This window comes from Balaenoptera acutorostrata, chromosome 5, assembly GCF_949987535.1.
Source record: "Balaenoptera acutorostrata chromosome 5, mBalAcu1.1, whole genome shotgun sequence".
Taxonomy (NCBI): Eukaryota; Metazoa; Chordata; class Mammalia; order Artiodactyla; family Balaenopteridae; genus Balaenoptera; species Balaenoptera acutorostrata.
The window spans coordinates 54836551-54855428 of NC_080068.1; the positions used below are offsets into that span (position 1 = coordinate 54836551).

Here is an 18878-nt window from a genome sequence, read left to right on the forward strand (position 1 = left end):
CAAAGTATGGTCAGGCAAAGAATCTGTGTCAGGGCCTCACAGAGTCTCTTAAAGACAGAGGTAGTATTATACTGAGTCTCAAGTATTTTATTTTTCTTCAGTGTTATACTGAATCCCAAGGATTTTTTTTTCTTCTTTACCTTACTTTGAATTATTTAACTCAATACATAGGCATCCATCGACTTACTATTGTCTAAAGCTTCTAAAACTTGAAGGTGCTTTTTAAAGTAAGGGATCTTATTAAAATGCATTCTGATTCGAGGATTGGAGTCTGAAATCTTGCATTTCTAACATGCTCCTAAGTGATGCTAAAGCTCCTCACTTTAAGTGTCTAAAGTAGACTTCTCAAGGGTTATAGTTATTTGAGTCCCCTCATGACCTAGTAGTTAGGATTCCATGCTTTCACTGCCATGGCCAGGGTTCAATGCCTGGTCAGGGAACTGAGATCCCACAACTCATGCAGTGTGGCCAAAAAGAATCCAGAAATAAACATATTTTAAATTAAAAAAAAAAAAGAGTTATAGTTATGCATAGATATGACCTCCTCAGTCCTGGGGGTGGCCTTCTGTCACCAGAGGGTCAAGAGTAGCCGTTCATCCCAACGGTGCTAAATAAAATGACAGTGATACCTTAATACTGAATGACAAAAAAAAAAAAGGTAAAGATATCTCTAGAACCTACAGTTATCACGTGACAATACAGTCCCAACACCTTATAAATATGCTACCATTTGAGCAAAAGCTAAAATTTTTTCCCCATTTTTATTTATTTATTTATTTATTTATTTATAACATCTTTATTGGAGTATAATTGCTTTACAATGTTGTGTTAGTTTCTGCTGTATAACAAAGTGAATCAGCTATACATATACATATATCCCCCTATCCCCTCCCTCTTGGGTCTCCCTCCCTCCACCCTCCCTATCCCGCCCCTCGAGGTGGTCACAAAGCACCGAGCTGATCTCCCTGTGCTATGCGGCTGCTCCCCAATAGCTACCTATTTTACATTTGGTAGTGTATATATGTCCATGCCACTCTCTCACTTCGTCCCAGCTTACCCTTCCCCCTCCCTGTGTCCTCAAGTCCATTCTCTACATCTGCGTCTTTATTCCTGTCCTGCCCCTAGGTTCATCAGTACTATTTTTTTTTTAGATTCCATATATATATGTCAGCATGAGGTATTTGTTTTTCTCTTTCTGACTTACTTCACTCTGTATGACAGACTCTACGTCCATCCACCTCACTACAAATAACTCAATTTTGTTTCTTTTTATGGCTGAGTAATATTCCATTGTATATGTGTGCCAGATCTTCTTTATCCATTCATCTGTTGATGGATACTTGGGATGCTTCCATGCCCTGGCTATTGTAAATAGTGCTGCAATGAACATTGTGGTACATGACTCTTTTTGAATTATGGTTTTCTCAGGGTATATGCCCAGGAGTGGGATTGCTGGGTCATATGGTAGTTCTATTTTTAGATTTTAAAGGAACCTCCATACTATTCTCCATAGTGGCTGTATCAATTTACATTCCCACCAACAGTGCAAGAGGGTTCCCTTTTCTCCACACCCTCTCCAGCATTTACTGTTTGTAGATTTGAGGATGGCCACTCTGACTGGTGTGAGGTGATACCTCATTGTAGTTTTGATTTGCATTTCTCTAATGATTAGTGATGTTGAGCATCCTTTCATATGTTTGTTGGCAATCTGAACATCGTCTTTGGAGAATGTCTATTTAGGTCTTCTACTCATTTTTGGATTGGGTTGTTTGTTTTTTGATAGGGAGCTGCATGAGCTGCTTGTAAATTTTGGAGATTAATCCTTTGTCAGTTGCTTCACTTGCAAATATTTTCTCCCATTCTGAGGGTTGTCTTTTCATCTTGTTTATGGTTTCCTTTGCTGTGCAAAATCTTTTAAGTTTCATCAGGTCCCATTTGTTTATTTTTGGTTTTATTTCCATTTCTCCAGGAGGTGGGTCAAAAAGGATCTTGCTGTGATTTGTGTCACAGAATGTGCTGCCTATGTTTTCCTCTAAGAGTTTTATAGTGTCTGGCCTTCCATTTAGGTCTCTAATCCATTTATAGTTTATTTTTGTGTATGTTGTTAAGAAGGGTTCTAATTTCATTCTTTTACATGCAGCTGTCCAGTGTTCCCAGAACCACTTATTGAAGAGGCTGTCTTTTCTCCACTGTATATTCTTGCCTCCTTTATCAAAGATAAGGTGACCATATGTCCATGGGTTTATCTCTGGGCTTTCTACCCTGTTCCATTGATCTATATGTCTGTTTTTGTGCCAGTACCATACTGTATTGATTACTGTAGCTTTGTAGTATAGTCTGAAGTCAGGGAGCCTGATTCCTCCAGCTCTGTTTTTCTTTCTCAAGATTGGCAAAAGCTAAAATTAATACAGCTCAACTGAGGAACATTTTGGTTCCCAAATGTCTAGCCACTTAGAACTGTACTTTTTGGTATAGTTTGGCTCTAACTACAATCTGAAAAAAAAATTTATTTCAGTTCTTGATAACTTGCCATTTCTCAAATTAAAAATTGACAAGGTTAACAAAGGACTGATTAAAAGGTTGAACATTCTGACAAATAAGACCCCTTTGGGAGTCCTTAACAATAGAGTGGAAACACAAGCATCAGTCCTCAAAACAATGCTGTGTTCCGGTTGAGACTTCAGTTTTGACAAATCGGTGTTATTCACTGACTCAAAAGTACAATTTCTAAGAGTTGAAAATAAGAGAACCAGTTGAACATCTGGCAGGGTGTGGGGAAGGGTTAGGGAGAATGGAACCAGGCATACGTGAGTACAACCTATAACCAACAGGGAGTTTTAAAACAAAGAGCTATTTCAGTAGTTAAATCTAATGCTACAAGGCACCAGCAAACAAACAGATTCTCTAAAGAGAAGGTCATGCTGCTGCCCATCTGTGTGGAACATGATCTGGGCATCGAGATACCAGAAAAGTTGCCATAAAAGACTTTTACCGCTACTGCTTCCACTTTATTCTATGTTTATACTGAATACTAAGAAATTATTTAAGTTAAACCATTAACTATTTCTACAAAGAAACACACAAAAATTAACACCCAATACTATAACTACTGAACTATTCTCATCAAATTCCAATTTGAGAACAACAACAGAACTTAGGCAAAAAAATAAAACAATAGTAGCAATAAAATAAGATTCAGTCTTTCCATTACAAATATTAATAAGGCTGCTTGACTATGAGGTACTTAGACTATTACCCAAATAATGTTTGTTTACCTTCAAACTCCTGCTTTTAAGTTCTAACTTCAGAAGAGCAAAGTAACACTAATACATATGATAATAAACCTACAGAAATTGGCTATGATTTAGTAATCAGAAATGATGACTATGTTTATAAAAAATAATAACAGCTACAAGCAACCATCACACTGTTGAGATATTGACAATGAACTAGATATCACTGCTGCACATTGAGCTAGGCCTTTTACATTCAGGATATCTAATCCTCCCAACATCTCTATGAGGTATTGGTCCTAAACACAGGATTCATGGGGAAAAGAATTAGATTACTATCACACTCATACCACACATAGTGGAGTCTCAGACTACTTTCATCCTTAATATGGCCAAAGGAGGGGTCCAGACATGCTCAGGAGAGGAGTAATGGTGGCTAGATGACAGCTGGACGCCAAGCCACAAGGAAGGTGGCCATGCAGAGTTAGAAGAATAGCTATATATACAGAGGTCTGAACAAATAAGTATATTGAGGATAATGGGAGCCAGGTTTCTCAGTGACAAAGGAGAAAGTGAAAAATACATAAAGGGATAAGACTAGGATGAACCCTGTGCTCAGAATTGCAGGAATTAGTGTGAGCTCATTGGGTATATATGGATAGATATAGAATGAAATATTTGGATGTAAATTTGTATGGGTATGTATTTTCTAGCATTGTCCAATGAGAGGGCCTGGGAGCAGCAAAACATATGTAGTAATAAGCACACCTAGCACCTAAATTCTGGTTTCCAAATACTATTCATCACTGGCCAGAACCAAGGCCCTTACAGAAATGGCCAGTTCCAGGACTGAGGCAGAGAAAGTATAAGATAAACCTGGGGGACTTCCCTGGTGGCACAGTGGTTAAGAATCTGCCTGCCAATGCAGGGAACACGGGTTCGAGCCCTGGTCTGGAAGGATCTCACATGCTGTGGAACAACTAAGCCCCTGCGCCACAACTACTGAGCCTGCGCTCTACAGCCCGCGAGCCACAACTACTGAGCCCGTGATCCACAACCATTGAGCCCGTGTGCCACAACTACTGAAGCCCGCGTGCCTAGAGCCCGTGCTCCGCAACAAGAGAAGCTACCACATGAGAAGCCTGTGCACCACAACGAAGAATAGCCCCCGCTCACTGCAACTAGAAAAAGCCCACACACAGCAACGAAGACCCAATGCAGCCAAAAATAAATTAATTTAAAAAAAAAAAAAAAAAGATAAACCTGGAATATCTGGTTGTGCCGGAAAGTAACGGAGTACTCAGAGAAAGACAGGAACAAATCAAAGGGACACAGAAGCCAGCCTGAACAGGACTCCAACTAGCTAAAACTGAGACAATTTGAGCACCAAAATAAGTAATGATTATAGATTATAACTCATTAAATAAAATAGGAACCCATGAGTCCACACTGATACTAAAAAAATAAATAAATGGGAAGAATAAGTGATCCCTTACAGTAAAAGTGTCAAATAATAAATGTAAACGCAATGACAGAATTAGAATATTGGCAAGCATCATAGTAGTAATATAGAGAAGAAATATCAATGAACACTAAAACTAGTAGGTGAAAATGGAAGGAGATGGTTACATAATCTAAAAATAGCTCCCGACAAAATATTAATCACAGAGAAAAAATATATAATAACTTTATACTAGAGAATCTTTATAGACACTTAAATCAAAGGAACCATCTCCAACAATGAATAAACATACATTATGTGCACCTGATAAGATGCTGTAAGAAAAACATGTATCACGCCTGTGATACTTCTGCCTCAAATGCACAACCAGGTCTCACCACAAAGAAACACCAGAAAAACTCAAACTGAGAGATATTCTACAAAATGACTGGCCTGTAGTCCTCAAAGATATAAAAATCCTGAAAGTCAAGGAAAAACTAAGGTAATGTTTCAGTTTGAAGAAGGCAGCACACACAAAACTGGGTGTGATACATGATTGCTGACTGGATCCTTTTGCTGAGGATGACATTATTGGAGCAACTAATGAAACTAAATGGGTTCTCTGGATAAGGAATATATAGGAGTTCTTTGTGCTATTTTTTGCAGCTTTTCTAAAAATTTGAAAATGTTTCAAAATAAAACTTAAAAATCACTTCTGCAAATGAACAGGTTTCACAGCTACACTTTAATTAAGCATGCTATAAAAGATGGCCTTAAGTTAGTTAATTGATACAAAACAAAAATGGAAGATATGCCCCTGAAACTAATGTTATACATCAATTATATCTCAATCTTTTTAAAAATGGAATGTTGCAAGACAGGAGAGTTTAAAACTTCTCTATAGGACTTAACATTCCTTATAGGTACCATTTTTCTTATATTTTTCAAGAAGTAACACAAGTATTCTGCTTTAATACCTCCTAATCAAATATACAGTTGAAGAGAAGTACTACATGTGCTTTCATATATCAGAAACTCCAAAGGTACAAAAACTCTTCAACTACATCAAGGAAAAAAAGTCGTTAATGGTAAAAGTAATCACATAGTAATTATTTTGCACTCAGTAGTGTAAAAGAAAAGCAATCCTGTATCAGATGGTAAGAGTAAACTAAGGCCAGCCAAGTACTGATATCTGCAATTCCCAAAACTATAGTTCTGAAAAGATGACCATACTTACTTCAACTCCCTCCCCCCCACCCCCGAAAAAGCGTAACATATTAAATTGGTTGGTCAGATAACAAAACTGTAAAGATAATACTTGGTCAACAGCCACTCAAAGTGATGCTGTAGAAGTATACTGACATAAAAACTTCACAAGTGAAAAACCTGGTCTATGGACAGTAGGGATCCATTTGTGTATTTTTACACATGTACAAACAAAAACGTGACAAAAAAGATTAGGAAGTGATATCACAAAATACAATAGTTATCTCTGAAGGTGTGATTATGAGAGATTTTTATTTTCTTCCTTTTCTTAGAAGTATTTTGTAATTACTCCAACATGTGTATTATTCTTTCTTTTTTTAAAAAACATCTTTATTGGAGTATAATTGCTTTGCACTGTTGTTAGTTGCCATTGTATAACAAAGTGAATCAACTAGTATTATTCTTACACTAAAAATAAAAGTCAAAAATAATTTTAAAGTATTATTTAAATTTAAAGGTTTCTATTTTCTCTTCCACCATTATATTCTTGATGATCCTTAGAAAGCAGTCCTCACAGTGTGAGATATTAATACCTGGTCATGAAAGACTTCTCTTAAAAACAAGGCCTAAAAAAAAACAAACAAAAAAAACAAGGCCTAGCAGTGGTTGAGAATCTGCCTGCCAATGCAGGGGACACGGGTTTGAGCCCTGGTCTGGGAAGATCCCACATGCCTCGGAGCAACTACGCCCGTGAGCCACAATTGCTGAGCCTGCGCGTCTGGAGCCTGTGCTCCGTAACAAGAGAGGCCGCGATAGTGAGAGGCCCATGCACCGCGATGAAGAGTGGCCCCCACTTGCCGCAACTAGAGAAAGCCCTCGCACAGAAACAAAGACCCAACAGAGCCATAAATAATAAATAAATAAATAAATCTGTTTCCTGCAGTTCTGCCTTGCTCTCAAACCCTCTTCGTTGCCTTACCTCAATATATTAAAAAAAAAAAAAAAAAACAAGGCCTATCTGAATACCACCTTTTTATATAATTTTATCAATTAGAGATAAGGTAATATGAGGTAGGTTCTCTGGATCTAGACTGCCAGGATTCAAATCCCAGCAACCCCACTGACTAGCTACATAATTTGAACAAATTATTTAACCTCTCTTTGCCAGTATCTTCATCTGTAAAAATGGGGTTCCTACTAGTTATTAAATTGAGTTACTTATCTAAAGCATTTGGTGTCTGGCACATGGTAAGCACTTAGCAGGCTATTTTTATTATTGATTTCTTTTACAGGTGAGGATACTGAAGTACTAAAATCAGTTGAATCATCTGCCTGAAAACAAAGATGCTGGTATGGGGGGCGGGGCGGGGGGAGGTGTTTGGAGGAAAGAAGGAGGTAAGAGAGAAGAGAGAAGTAGAAGAGGGAGACAGAGAGAGACACATATAAACACAGCTAAAATCCTGGGTCCCCTTTCCCAAATTGCTATTCTTTTGAAAACACAAATGGCAGCTGTCTAGCATAATGTTCAATAAATATTTCCTTCCGTTCCCAACCTCTTTGTTTCTTCCTATACAGAAACAGACCTGGTTTATATTCATTCTCATTCCTAAACCACCTTCCTACAAACTTCTGTTTTAAAGTTAACTATATTTGTTCTAACTCTGTTCCAACCAAGCAGTCTTACATTAGGAAATTACACCTTGGTTTTTTCCTAGTCAAATGTTTCTGTGGAATTCCATGTCAGAAGAGACTTGCAATCTAAAAATGCTAGAAACATAGAGAACACTCTATATATTTTTTGAATGACTGTTAAGAACTCACTCTGATCCTAAATCTCCCTCAACTTTATATGCATAAAATGTCAGGAGAGGAAAAACCCTAAGTCAAGAGACCTGTGTTCCAATTCTACCCAGGCCAATAATTAGGCCAGTAACGTGAGGTTGGTGATTTTGCCACTTTAGCAAAAAAGAGAGGATTACACTGTGTTACTGATAGACCCCATCTAGCTCCCAAATTCTACAGCCTCTTGAACAAACCGGAAAATGGAGAATTCACAGGCAATTTCATGCCTCCATGATGTTTCCTCTAACTGAAATCTCCCATTTCCCCTTACCCTTTTAGAGATCTCTTGTTATACCTTCCATTAACTATCCATCACTTCTTCCATGAAATCTTCCCCCTGCTCAAATAGAACACAATGCTCTGTATTCTTTGGACCCCTATGCTTGTATTGCATCTATTACAGATGACTGTTTATACACTGTCCACCATTTCTAGAGTCTCACATCTTGCACAGTGCCTAGCACACAGCAGGTACTATGGATGTGTTTAAAGATTTGAGTCTACAAAGTTAAATTAGGTTCCTGTGAAGTTTTTGTATGCACTATCTGGGAGTTTAGCTTAATTTGAAGACACACACAGGCCAATATGCAGCACAACCAAAGGTTTGTCCCAGTTAGAATCAAAGCAGTGCAAATTTATTCTGAACCAGTGCCTACACCAGTGCCTGCACAATGAATGATGTTTTTTAAATCAATAATTTTCTTCTATCTTAAAGCCCTCAAGAGTTGTGAGTCATCACCTTCATAACCCTATCGCACATTGCCCTTATTTTTGCAGCTTCATCCACTTATAGCCACTTTACAAATAAGCTTCCAAGAACTGGAGAGAAATATTTGTATTTAACTCCTAAACTGCAACTCTTATTTTCTCTGCTTATCTGTTGGTACAGAAATAATATTCAGGAAAGTATACCAAATAACAAATAGATAATAACCAAAACTTTGTTCTTTCACTTCTGATAATAATTATTTCTACTTACGAGGTGTTCACTTCAGATTTTAAACTATCGGTGGACAAAAATCAAAACCAAAAATATTAGATTAAATTTTTTGGACTGTCAAGCAGCACACGGGCAAAATATCTTGAGAATTTATTAACTGCTACGTGTGACCTGACTGAAAAATTGTGTTCCAAATAGTACAAACCCTCTAATGTGCTATCTACGTTAGTTATGGCAAGATTCTTCTTATGCAGCTAATATGCTTCAGGATAATGAACTTATCCATTACATTTCTGTAATTATTACTGAGCCAGGGAAAAGCAGGATACTATTGTATTTATGTTCAGAAAATACCACCCAAACCTTCTCTATCCCCTAGTTTCAGCCAAATATGGTTCTTCCCTGCTTCAAACAATTTTAGCTATGAGTTCCAAGAGACACAGGCCCATCAGAAGCAGTCAAGGACATATCTACATTGCTATTTCAAAGACAGCTTTTAAATTCTTGAAGAAATCAGAAAACAGCAATGCAAAAAATACTCAAGATGAGAAGTTTCAAGTGGAGATGCTTGGCTATCTTGATTCAAACTAAAATAGGAAGCAAAGATGTTTATGAAGTCACTCAGTCCTCTCATCTAGTACTACCTATCTGACAAACTCACAATCAACTTCTAGGATGAGCCTAAGAAAGAGGTTTCATAAGCTCAAATGTGTTAGGCAGGTTGACACAAGCCAAGCACCCCCTGTGCATATTAGAAATATTAGCAAGTCCACCTGCCGGTTAGCCTCTGTGATGGCTCAGTTTTGCTTAAACACCCTAAAAAGGATTAACATTCTAGACATAAGCTTGTGAAAACAAGGGTTAATTAAATTCTCAGGATTCAGGTGCCAATGTGATGACGAAAAATTATGGGAGGTGGGGAAAGAAGAAAATCTTTAAATGCTAATTTTCTCCACAACGGTAAAGGAGCATATGGGGTGGGTTTCAATCTCCGAGTTTTTATTAGCTTTCTAACCACAGATTAAACAGAGGTGAATCACAGCGAAGCCTTCAAAAGAGTAATTCCCCAGGGTGTAAGGTCTTGTTTTCGGAGGACCTGAGGCTTGTCTGCTGCCACCATACTCCCATCCGGCCACCCCATCTTTCTGCCCATCCCCCTCAACTCGTCTGCAATAAACGATAAGGGAAATAATGACGAGCACTAAATGCGACGTTGAGTTGGCGTTTACAAATGATTTGCAAAACAACTCCCTAATCAACCCAGAGCACACTACCCAGACCCTATATGGTGGTTGTCTAAAAAGATAGAGCCCATACTCTTCAGGGGAGCACGCTGGGAGGAGGGGCACCTCGGGAAAGCAAGGCGCTCCAGTCCCCAAGACCCCAGGTTGTCACCAAAGGATCCTGACGCGCAAGCAGCCGCGTGTGTTAAATACACAAGACTTGTCACCCCAACTTCCCACTCCTAAAACCTAAGTGGGGAATGAAAAGGGTCCTGGGGTGACGGAAGAAAGTAGAAGCTCTATCTTCTGTGCTTGGGACCCAGAAAAAAAAGCAATGAACAGGGGAGACGGAGACAGGCGACCGGGCACGCGTCGGATACGGGTCTTGCGGAAGAGTGGGAGCTATCTATATAGAGCGTGCAAACAAACGCAAGAGAAGAGCGAGAGGAAAGGTTGGGGTGATGGAGAAATGCGGACGCAGGCATCGGGGTATGTCGGGACTTGGGGTCCGGGGAGAAAGAGCCTCCTTGGGGGCCGGAGGATTCCCCGCCTGCTCGAAGCGGGCCGGGGAAGCGGCGGCGGTCAGGCAGCGCGAGCATTCGGGGCAGGTTCCCCGAGACCTGGTGGGTGGGGACGCCCGGGTCAAGCAGCTAGGAGCAAAGCTGGGAGAGGGGTGGGGGACCCGCGGCCCAGGTCTTCTGAACAAAGCCGGTGCGCGCTGGGCCTGGCTACTCACAACAAGAAGCTCATGTCGGCCGTGGCGTGGGCTGCGGGCTCGGCGGTCGCGAGGCCTCGGCGTGGCGGCGACGTCGGCGGCCAGGCAAGGAGAAGAAGAAGGAGAGGATGAGGAGGCGGGGAGCGCCGGCTGCTCGGCGGCCGCAACTTGTTCGGTTTTGCTAGTTCCAATGGCTGGCAGAGGGGGCGGAAGTGGGAAGCACCAGGCTTGAGTCACTCAGTGGGAGGAGAAGGAAAAAGGGGCGGGGAAAGGGCCACTCGCCTCCTGCACAGAGAACAACCACCGCGACCGCAGCGCTGCTCCCCCGGCACTTCGTCTCCAGCCCCTCGCTGCCCCGACTCCGTGAGCTCTCGCGAGAGCGGCGCGCGCCCACCCTGCCCCTCCCGTTGCGGCCCCGGGTCCCCTACTTTCTGGACACTTTTGCAGCCCCGGGCCACGCCCCGCAAGTGTGCTGGGGCCACCCGGTTGGTCGAGGCCAGTCCACCCGGTTGGGGGTCGTGGCAGAGCGCTCCGAGCTGCTTAGCTGGGCTTCAGCGGTCAGGAAGGAAATTGGCTGCAACTCTGGGATGTCAGAGTCCTGCAGTGAGGGATGGAATTGCCACCAGAGTTCTGCCCACTGTGAGTGCCCAGATGAAATGTTATGGAGTCTCTCTGCTACGTATGTAAAAACAGGAGTGAGTTTCATCTGGTTGGAATGGTTTGGGTGTGGTTCCGCCAGAAGAGAGGAAAGGATCTAAATGGGCTTTCAAGGTCCCTGTCGTTTTATGGGCATGTTTTAAAACCCTAAACAAGGAGATGGTTAGGGTCCATCACTGTCTGAACAGGCAAGTGAGGCTGTCATCAGCAGCTGGGAAAACTGCTGTGGTGACATATTCAAGTTATATGGAGCAAATAGATTCTAAAGCCTTGCCCTGGGCCCCTTAACTATGTGAAATGCAAGTCCTTCTATAAGGGGGGACTAAATTCTTTCTAGCTTCTAGAATATTTTGTGCATCAGAGTGCTCAATGGCTATAAAGGACTTGAGCCCCATAAATGCTTAATCAGCGTTGCCACCAGCCCACCACAGCATTATCAATTTGGGTACCGATTTATTTTACGAAGAGATGGCCATCTTCTTTACTCACAACACCCGTCAAATCTACAAGTAACTTTTCAAAGAATCTGAACAAAAATTATGTGCGGCTAGTAACCCACCTTGGGCTAATAGACTTGAAGGAGGTGCCAATATGAAATGTGTTCTGTTGAGTTTATGTACTATTAGTTTGGCATGTTAGTAAATCAAACCATTTTTTTTTAAAGTATTTGTTTATTTATTTATGGCTGTGTTGGGTCTTCGCCTCTGCGCGAGGGCCCCCTCCAGTTGCGGCAAGCGGGGGCCACTCCTCATCGCGGTGCGCGGGCCCCTCACTATCGCGGCCTCCCTTGTTGCGGAGCACAGGCTCCAGAAGCGCAGGCCCAGTAACTGCGGCCCACGGGCCCAGCCGCTCCGCGGCACGCGGGATCCTCCCAGACCAGGGCTCGAACCCGCGTCCCCCGCATTATTGGCAGGCAGATTCTCAACCACTGCGCCACCAGGGAAGCCCCAAACCATTTTTTAAAACAAGAAAATATTGAAGTGTTGATACTATCTCAGGAACAGCAGAGGTCACTGGAATAATTTGAAAAGACTTAAGGCTCCAAAGGTGCTGGAAAGGAGGGAGAAGGAGGCGTTATCTTACTATACTGAAAATCATGGATTTATGACATAAAAGCCCTGTGTTCCAGATTTTGATATGATACAGATTTAATATACAATTCCGTAAGGGTCTTCTGACAATGACTTGAATGACCAGATTAGGATATTATCTTTTATTTTGGGAAGAGTAAGTCTGTAAACCTGTTAGAACAACAGTTTCACCCCCTTTAAAATGAGCGCTTTGGATTATTACATGATCTCTAAGATATCTTCCAGTTCTAAAATTCTGTCATGCCAGGGACATCCTTTAGAATACTGGCAGACAATTTCCACCTGCTCCCTGGTTTGGTAGGCTGGCTTATGTAGCCTTGCTTTTGGTCTAACTAAATTTAAATGAATCCTATGACTCTTGAGTCAGGGCAATGATTGGGAGAGGACAGAATCTGCAAAAATACTGAGTTCTTTATCATACCACTAGGAGAATTGCCTGAAATTAACAGCTGATAAAACATAAATGTATTGGTCATAAAAATGAGAGTGGTGTCATGTTAATAATACAAAATATAATTTCAGAGGTTAGACATTTAAATCAAACAATGACCGTCACTTAAAATTATTCAGCACTTAAAGATATTGGGCAGTTTAGAATCCAAGAGAGACTATATTCACATAGAGATTTCTAATTCCATGTTCTCCTTCACCAATCCAAGTTTCATACCACTCTCTTCCTAAAATTTCAATTTCAAGAAATTACTCTCCTAATCAAAATCTTATTTTGTTTATGAAGCAAGATTATTAAAATTTGTATTCTATCCACCAGTTTCTCAAAGAAGTGGAATTATAACATGAATAGAATAGAATAGAATGTGAGTGGGTATATGCCTTCAAATATCTTTAAATATTCACTCAAGTTAATTTCTTATCATAATAAACAAGTAAGATATTTATATAAATATAAACAAGATAATTATAAATTGTGGTAACGTATAAACTGAATATTGTGACAGAGAGTAGTGGTGAAGGAAGATCTAATTTAGATTGAGTGGTTAAGAAAGGCCTCTCTAAGGAGGTGAAGTTTTGCTGAGACCTGAAGGAAGAAGAAGGAGCCAGCCTTGCAAAGAGCTAGGGAATGATCATTTTCTGGTACAGGGGATAAAAAGTACAAATGCTCTAAGATAAGAAAGAGCTTAAAGGGTTCTCAGAACTGACAGGTTATGGCCTGGGCAGCCTGAGCAAGAAGAGTGGCATCAGATAAAGCTGGACATGTAGACTGAGGGCTGGCTGGGACTCACAGCCATTTGGTTTTATTCTAAGAACATAGAGGAGTCAGCCGAGAAGTAAAATAGTAAGAAGTTAATATAAATAATCTGAATAACATTTTATTTGGAAAATTTCAAACACATAAAGAGGGGAAGAAACTAGTATAATGAATCCATCACACAGCTACAATTATCAGCTCATGATCCTTGATTAACATTTTAGAAAGATCACTCTCCCTTCTTGTGGAGAACGTTCCAGAGGAGGCCAACATGTCAGCAGGGATGCCAGAAGACTTATTCTAATAGCACAATTGTTTCTCAACAGCTGTGACTTGGTTTAGGGTGGTGTCATTAATAATAGAAAGAAGAAGTTAATAATCTCAAAATGAATAGCACTTGGTGATTCATTGATTGATTATAGGGATTGGAGAAAAGAAGGAGTCAAAGTCTACTCCTGTTATTTTGGCTTTAGTAACTGGTGGATGGTGCTGCCATTTAGTGAAATAGGGAAGATCTGAGTCACAATTTTGAGGTGAAACTAAAAGTTCCATGGTAGATATGTTAACTCTGAAATGTCTTTTAGACATCAAAGTTGCCATGTCAGGTAGAGTTTTGACAGCTGTGCAAGGTCTGGGGAGAGATCTGAACAGGAGATAAGAATGCAGGACACCTCAGTTAGTAAATATTGATAGTATTCAAAGCCTTAAGGTGGGCTTCCAAATAGGAATTTATATGCCAGATAAGAACAGACTTATTAGCAAAGTGTTACCTTTAAGTGTCTGTGTTTCTTTCTTCTCTTCCCAGATATCTCAGGTTTTTGATCACCATTTACTTCCTCTCCTTCATTTGTAGTTATATTCTCCTTTTCCTTCAAGGTGAGGGTTTCTACAATCATAAAGAAAATGATTCATCGCATCTTTTTATAGGATAAGTTAGTTACTGCCAATGTGTTAATTAATATGTTACCCTTCTCCAAGAAAATAACACCAGGTAAAGCCAAATTTCCAAGTAATAGATCAGGGGAAATTTCTCCTTATAGAAGTATTTCAGTTTAAAAAAATGAAATAGGGGGACTTCCCCAGTGGTGCAGTGGTTAACAATCCACCTGCCAATGCAGGGGACAAGGGTTCGATCCCTGGTCTGGGAAGATCCCACATGCCGCGGAGCAACTAAGCCCCTGCACCACAGCTACTGAGCCTGCACTCTAGAGCCCGCGAGCCGCAACTACTGAGCTTGCGTGCTGCAACTACTGAAGCCCGCGTGCCTAGAGCCTGTGCTCCACAGCAAGAGAAGCCGCCGCAATGAGAAGCCCACACGCCGCAACAAAGAGTACCCTCGCTCACGGAACCCCCGCTCAGCGCAACTAGAGAAAGCCTGCACACAGCAACAAAGACCCAACACAGCCAAAAAAAATAAAAAAGAAAGAAATAGGAATGATTGAATTATTATTAGAATATCACCATTTTTGCAACCCCTAATGGATTAATGGATCTAGACATTGATCACCAACGGCTGCTAGTATCACAAGAGAGACAAGCACACTTTATGTGTGTCCTGATGGAAGACTATATCATCACCTGTGAAGAAGTCTTGCCAACAAAATACAACCTGAATCTGATCAAGCCTCTATAACAGATTTATCAAATTACAGGAAATATAGGGAACAGAAGAATATGGTAAAGAACATGTTAAATGACACAACAGGAATGCAAGCAACAAATCCAAACAGTGGGGAAAATATGCAGGACCTAATATCTTCAACAAATGAATTGCAAGAAAAAAATAGAGCTGAAGGAGAGACATAGAGGTTGAAAGAAACATAAGAGACATATCATCCAGCTGTAATGTGTACAGTCATTTGCATCTCGATTCAAATCAGCAGTCTGAAAAAGAACAATAGCAAATGTGTATGTCATTTATAGACAACCAAAAAATTTAAACATTGGATATTTGATGTTACTAAGGACTAATTATTATTTGTAGTGATCATGTTGTGGCTGTGTTTTTTGAGTCCTTATTTTTTAGAAATATGTACTGAAATAATTGCAGATGAAATAACATGCCTGGGATTTGCTTCAGAATAGTGTGGGAGGGGGAAAAGAAGTAGGCGTGTAGATGAAGTGAGTTAGTAATTGTCAAAACCAGGTGATGAGTACATGAGGATCATTATACTGTGCTGTCTACTTCTGTTTAGTTTTGAAATTTTCCATAATAAAAAGAAAATGAACAAATAGCAGGTCTCATTTTTTTTTTTTAATTTATTTATTTTTGGCTGCGTTGGGTCTTCGTTGCTGCGCACAGGCTTTCTCTAGTTGCGGTGAGCAGAGGCTACTCTTTGTTGCGGTGCGCGGGCTTCTCATTGCAGTGGCTTCTCTTGTTGCGGAGCACGGGCTCTAGGTGTGCAGGCTTCAGTAGTTGTGGCACATGGGCTCAGTAGCTGTGACTCGCGGGCTCTAGAGCGCAGGCTCAGTAGTTGTGGCACACAGGCTTAGTTGCTCCGCGGCATGTGAGATCTTCCCGGACCGGGGTTCGAGCCCATGTCCCCTGCATTGGCAGGCGGATTCCTAACCGCTGCGCCGCCAGGGAAGCCCGGCAGGTCTCAGTTTGAAAAGGCCTGGAAAAAGTGTTACTATTAATGGGGTTTAAAATTTTTAATATAGAAGATGAGTTTTCGGACTAGGGAGTTCTTTCCTTGCCTTCACATTAGCCAGCTTTTTCTACCAATATATATATAAATGTTCTTTTACCTGTAAAACTAAAAGCAAATGTTCCTTATGCCAGAGAGAAGAAATGCAGAATTCAAACCCTGTAGCTAAATCTGAGCCTCAGTATTTCTTGAGTAGCTGTTCTCTTCTGATTTGGTAATGTGATCTAACTCTGAAAGAATAGATACCTGAAAAACAAACATGAGATAAAGTATACCCAGGCAACAAATCTTTAGTAACCTGATAAAATGCATTCTGTTGTGCAGGAGTGTTTTGGTTACATAATATCTAGATTGATGTGGTAATTATTCCATCTAATTAGTTTATTACATATTATTTTTGCTTTTATAACTACCATTTTTTGATTATTCCTGATGGGCCAATCACTCTGCTAAGCTTTTCGTATATTTTATCTCTGTTTTATTTATTTCTTACACTTCCCCATGAGGTTGATATTAGGTGTTATTTTCCCTCTTTTATAGATAAGGAAACTAATGCTGAGAGGTTATGTATGTAACTTGCTCAAGATCATATAGCTCATAAATACAATCTGAATTCAGTAAAGTCCATTTCTTTCCCCCGCTTCCCAGGATGACCTAAATTAGAATGAATATATTCTAAAGGAATTTTGGCATGCTACACGATCCCATTTAACATAGCTAACAATTCAGCCTGATCCTTATCAGTGGTCTTTAGATTTTAATTCTATATCTTCATTAAAGACAAACCAGTTAATTGTTATAAATGCTTCTCAAGGACATATTTTTTTTTTTAACATCTGTATTGGAGTATAATTGCTTTACAATGTTGTGTTAGTTTCTGCTGTATAACAAAGTGCATCAGCTATATGTATATATATATACACATATCCCCATATCCCCTCCCTCTTGCGTCTCCCTCCCACCCTCCCTATCCCACCCCTCTAGGTGGTCACAAAGCACCGAGCTGATCTCCCCGTGCGATGCAGCTGCTTCCCACTAGCTATGTTACATTTGGTAGTGTGTATATGTCAATGCCACTCTCTCACTTTGTCCCAACTTACCCTTCCCCCTCCCCGTGTCCTCAAGTCCATTCTCTATGTCTGCATCTTTATTTCAAGGACATATTATTTTAATGTAATAGAGAAGAATGGAAGTATTAAAGGTTGTTTGTAAAGCTTGGTGTCTCTCAATGCATTCATTTATCACCAAAAACCATAAAGCATCAAAACACATTATAATGTGTTACAATGGAAGAAGGATCTTCCATTGATCCCAAACCGAAAACAGTACCCTCCTTTTCAAGATGGTCATTCCTCCAAAGGTGAATTTTGTGCAATAGGATGCTAGATTTAAGGGAATGATGAGGTGCAAATCATTGATTTATCAACTCAACGAGTATTTATTGTCTATTATGGGCCTCTGTGAGCAAAATAACAAGGATATAGTCACTGCCATTACGAATCCTATGGATCATTGAGAAATACAGGCAGTCAAACAAAGAAAAGCAAAATTAGAAATTGTGTGTCAGGAAGGAAAGGTCCATGTTGTATGTGAGTGTATTACAGGAACCTCACCTACCTATTTTGGTGGTCAGAGAATTGGATCCTATGCATTCAGAAGTAAATAGTATGTATTTACTCCTTGCACTTAAATTCTTGAGATATATATATATATATATATATATATATATATGAACAGCATAATTTAATAAAACTTCTATCTCCCCACTCATCATTGCCAAACCATTTTGGTGTCTTAAAGCACCGTGATATGGACTTCCCTGGTGGCGCAGTGGTTAAGAATCCGCCTGCCAATGCAGGGGACAACGGGTTTGAGTCCTGGTCTGGGAAGATCCCACGTGTCTCGGAGCAACTAAGCCTGTGTGCCACAACTACTGAGTCTGAGCTCTAGAGCCCACGAGTCACAACTACTGAACCCACATGCCACAGCTACTGAAGCCCGCGTGCCTAGAGCCCGTGCTCCGCAACAGGAGAAGCCACCGCAATGAGAAGCCCGTGCACTGCAACAAAGACTGGAGAAAGCCCGCGTGCAGCAACAAAGACCCAAAGCAGCCAAAAATAAAAAAAAATAAAAGCACTGTGATATAGAAATTTATTTTTGTTTGTGAGAAGCCAGTCTTTTAGAACTTTTCTGAAAGTGCTACTTTGAGTATAATGTTGAGGATCTTAGTCATAGGACAAACATCCTAAAAGATTTCTTACATGGGACTTCGACTTGCTCAAGAAATGTTGGATTTCTTGATCTGTCAAATTTACCCTGGTTTATAATTAATTAATTGTTTTTCCCATTAAACTTAAACCATGTAGCCACTTTTCCAGTCAGCTGCATGGGGAGAAGAAGGAGGAAGGCTCCTTCTGAACCTATTCAGAGCTGCTTTTCCCCAGTTGGTAGTACATTGCCAAGATCAGAAAGCCTAAAATTAACTCCACCAGCTGTGTTTTGGTTTGCTTCATATAGCACATGGACTCAGGGGGCTCAGTCTGCTGGGCTTGCTTGCTGCTTCAATCTACCGTGCTCTTAAAAGTTTGTTTGCCTGGAGTGCATGTTGTGCGCAAGATGTGGTAACTAAGCAGCTTGAAAGTATATGGGGACTAAACAAATAAGTCTCTCCTTTA

General features: G+C 40.4%; 2 protein-coding genes across 2 annotated transcripts in view; one reads left to right on the forward strand and one right to left on the reverse strand.

Moving 5' to 3' along the window:
* Window positions 1-10944, reverse strand: part of MOB1B (MOB kinase activator 1B) — a 66214-nt gene extending 55270 nt beyond the window's left edge. The window contains exon 1 of the mRNA XM_007193575.3: window positions 10622-10944. Within this exon, the coding sequence (XP_007193637.1) occupies window positions 10622-10635 (14 nt within the window). The 5' untranslated portion in view covers window positions 10636-10944. The remainder of the gene's footprint in view (window positions 1-10621) is intronic.
* A 184-nt stretch (window positions 10945-11128) lies between these two features.
* The window catches only part of GRSF1 (G-rich RNA sequence binding factor 1), a 50617-nt gene continuing 42867 nt past the window's right edge, over window positions 11129-18878 (forward strand). Inside the window, exon 1 of the mRNA XM_057546353.1 lies at window positions 11129-11239. The gene's annotated coding sequence lies outside the window, so the exon portion shown is untranslated. The remainder of the gene's footprint in view (window positions 11240-18878) is intronic.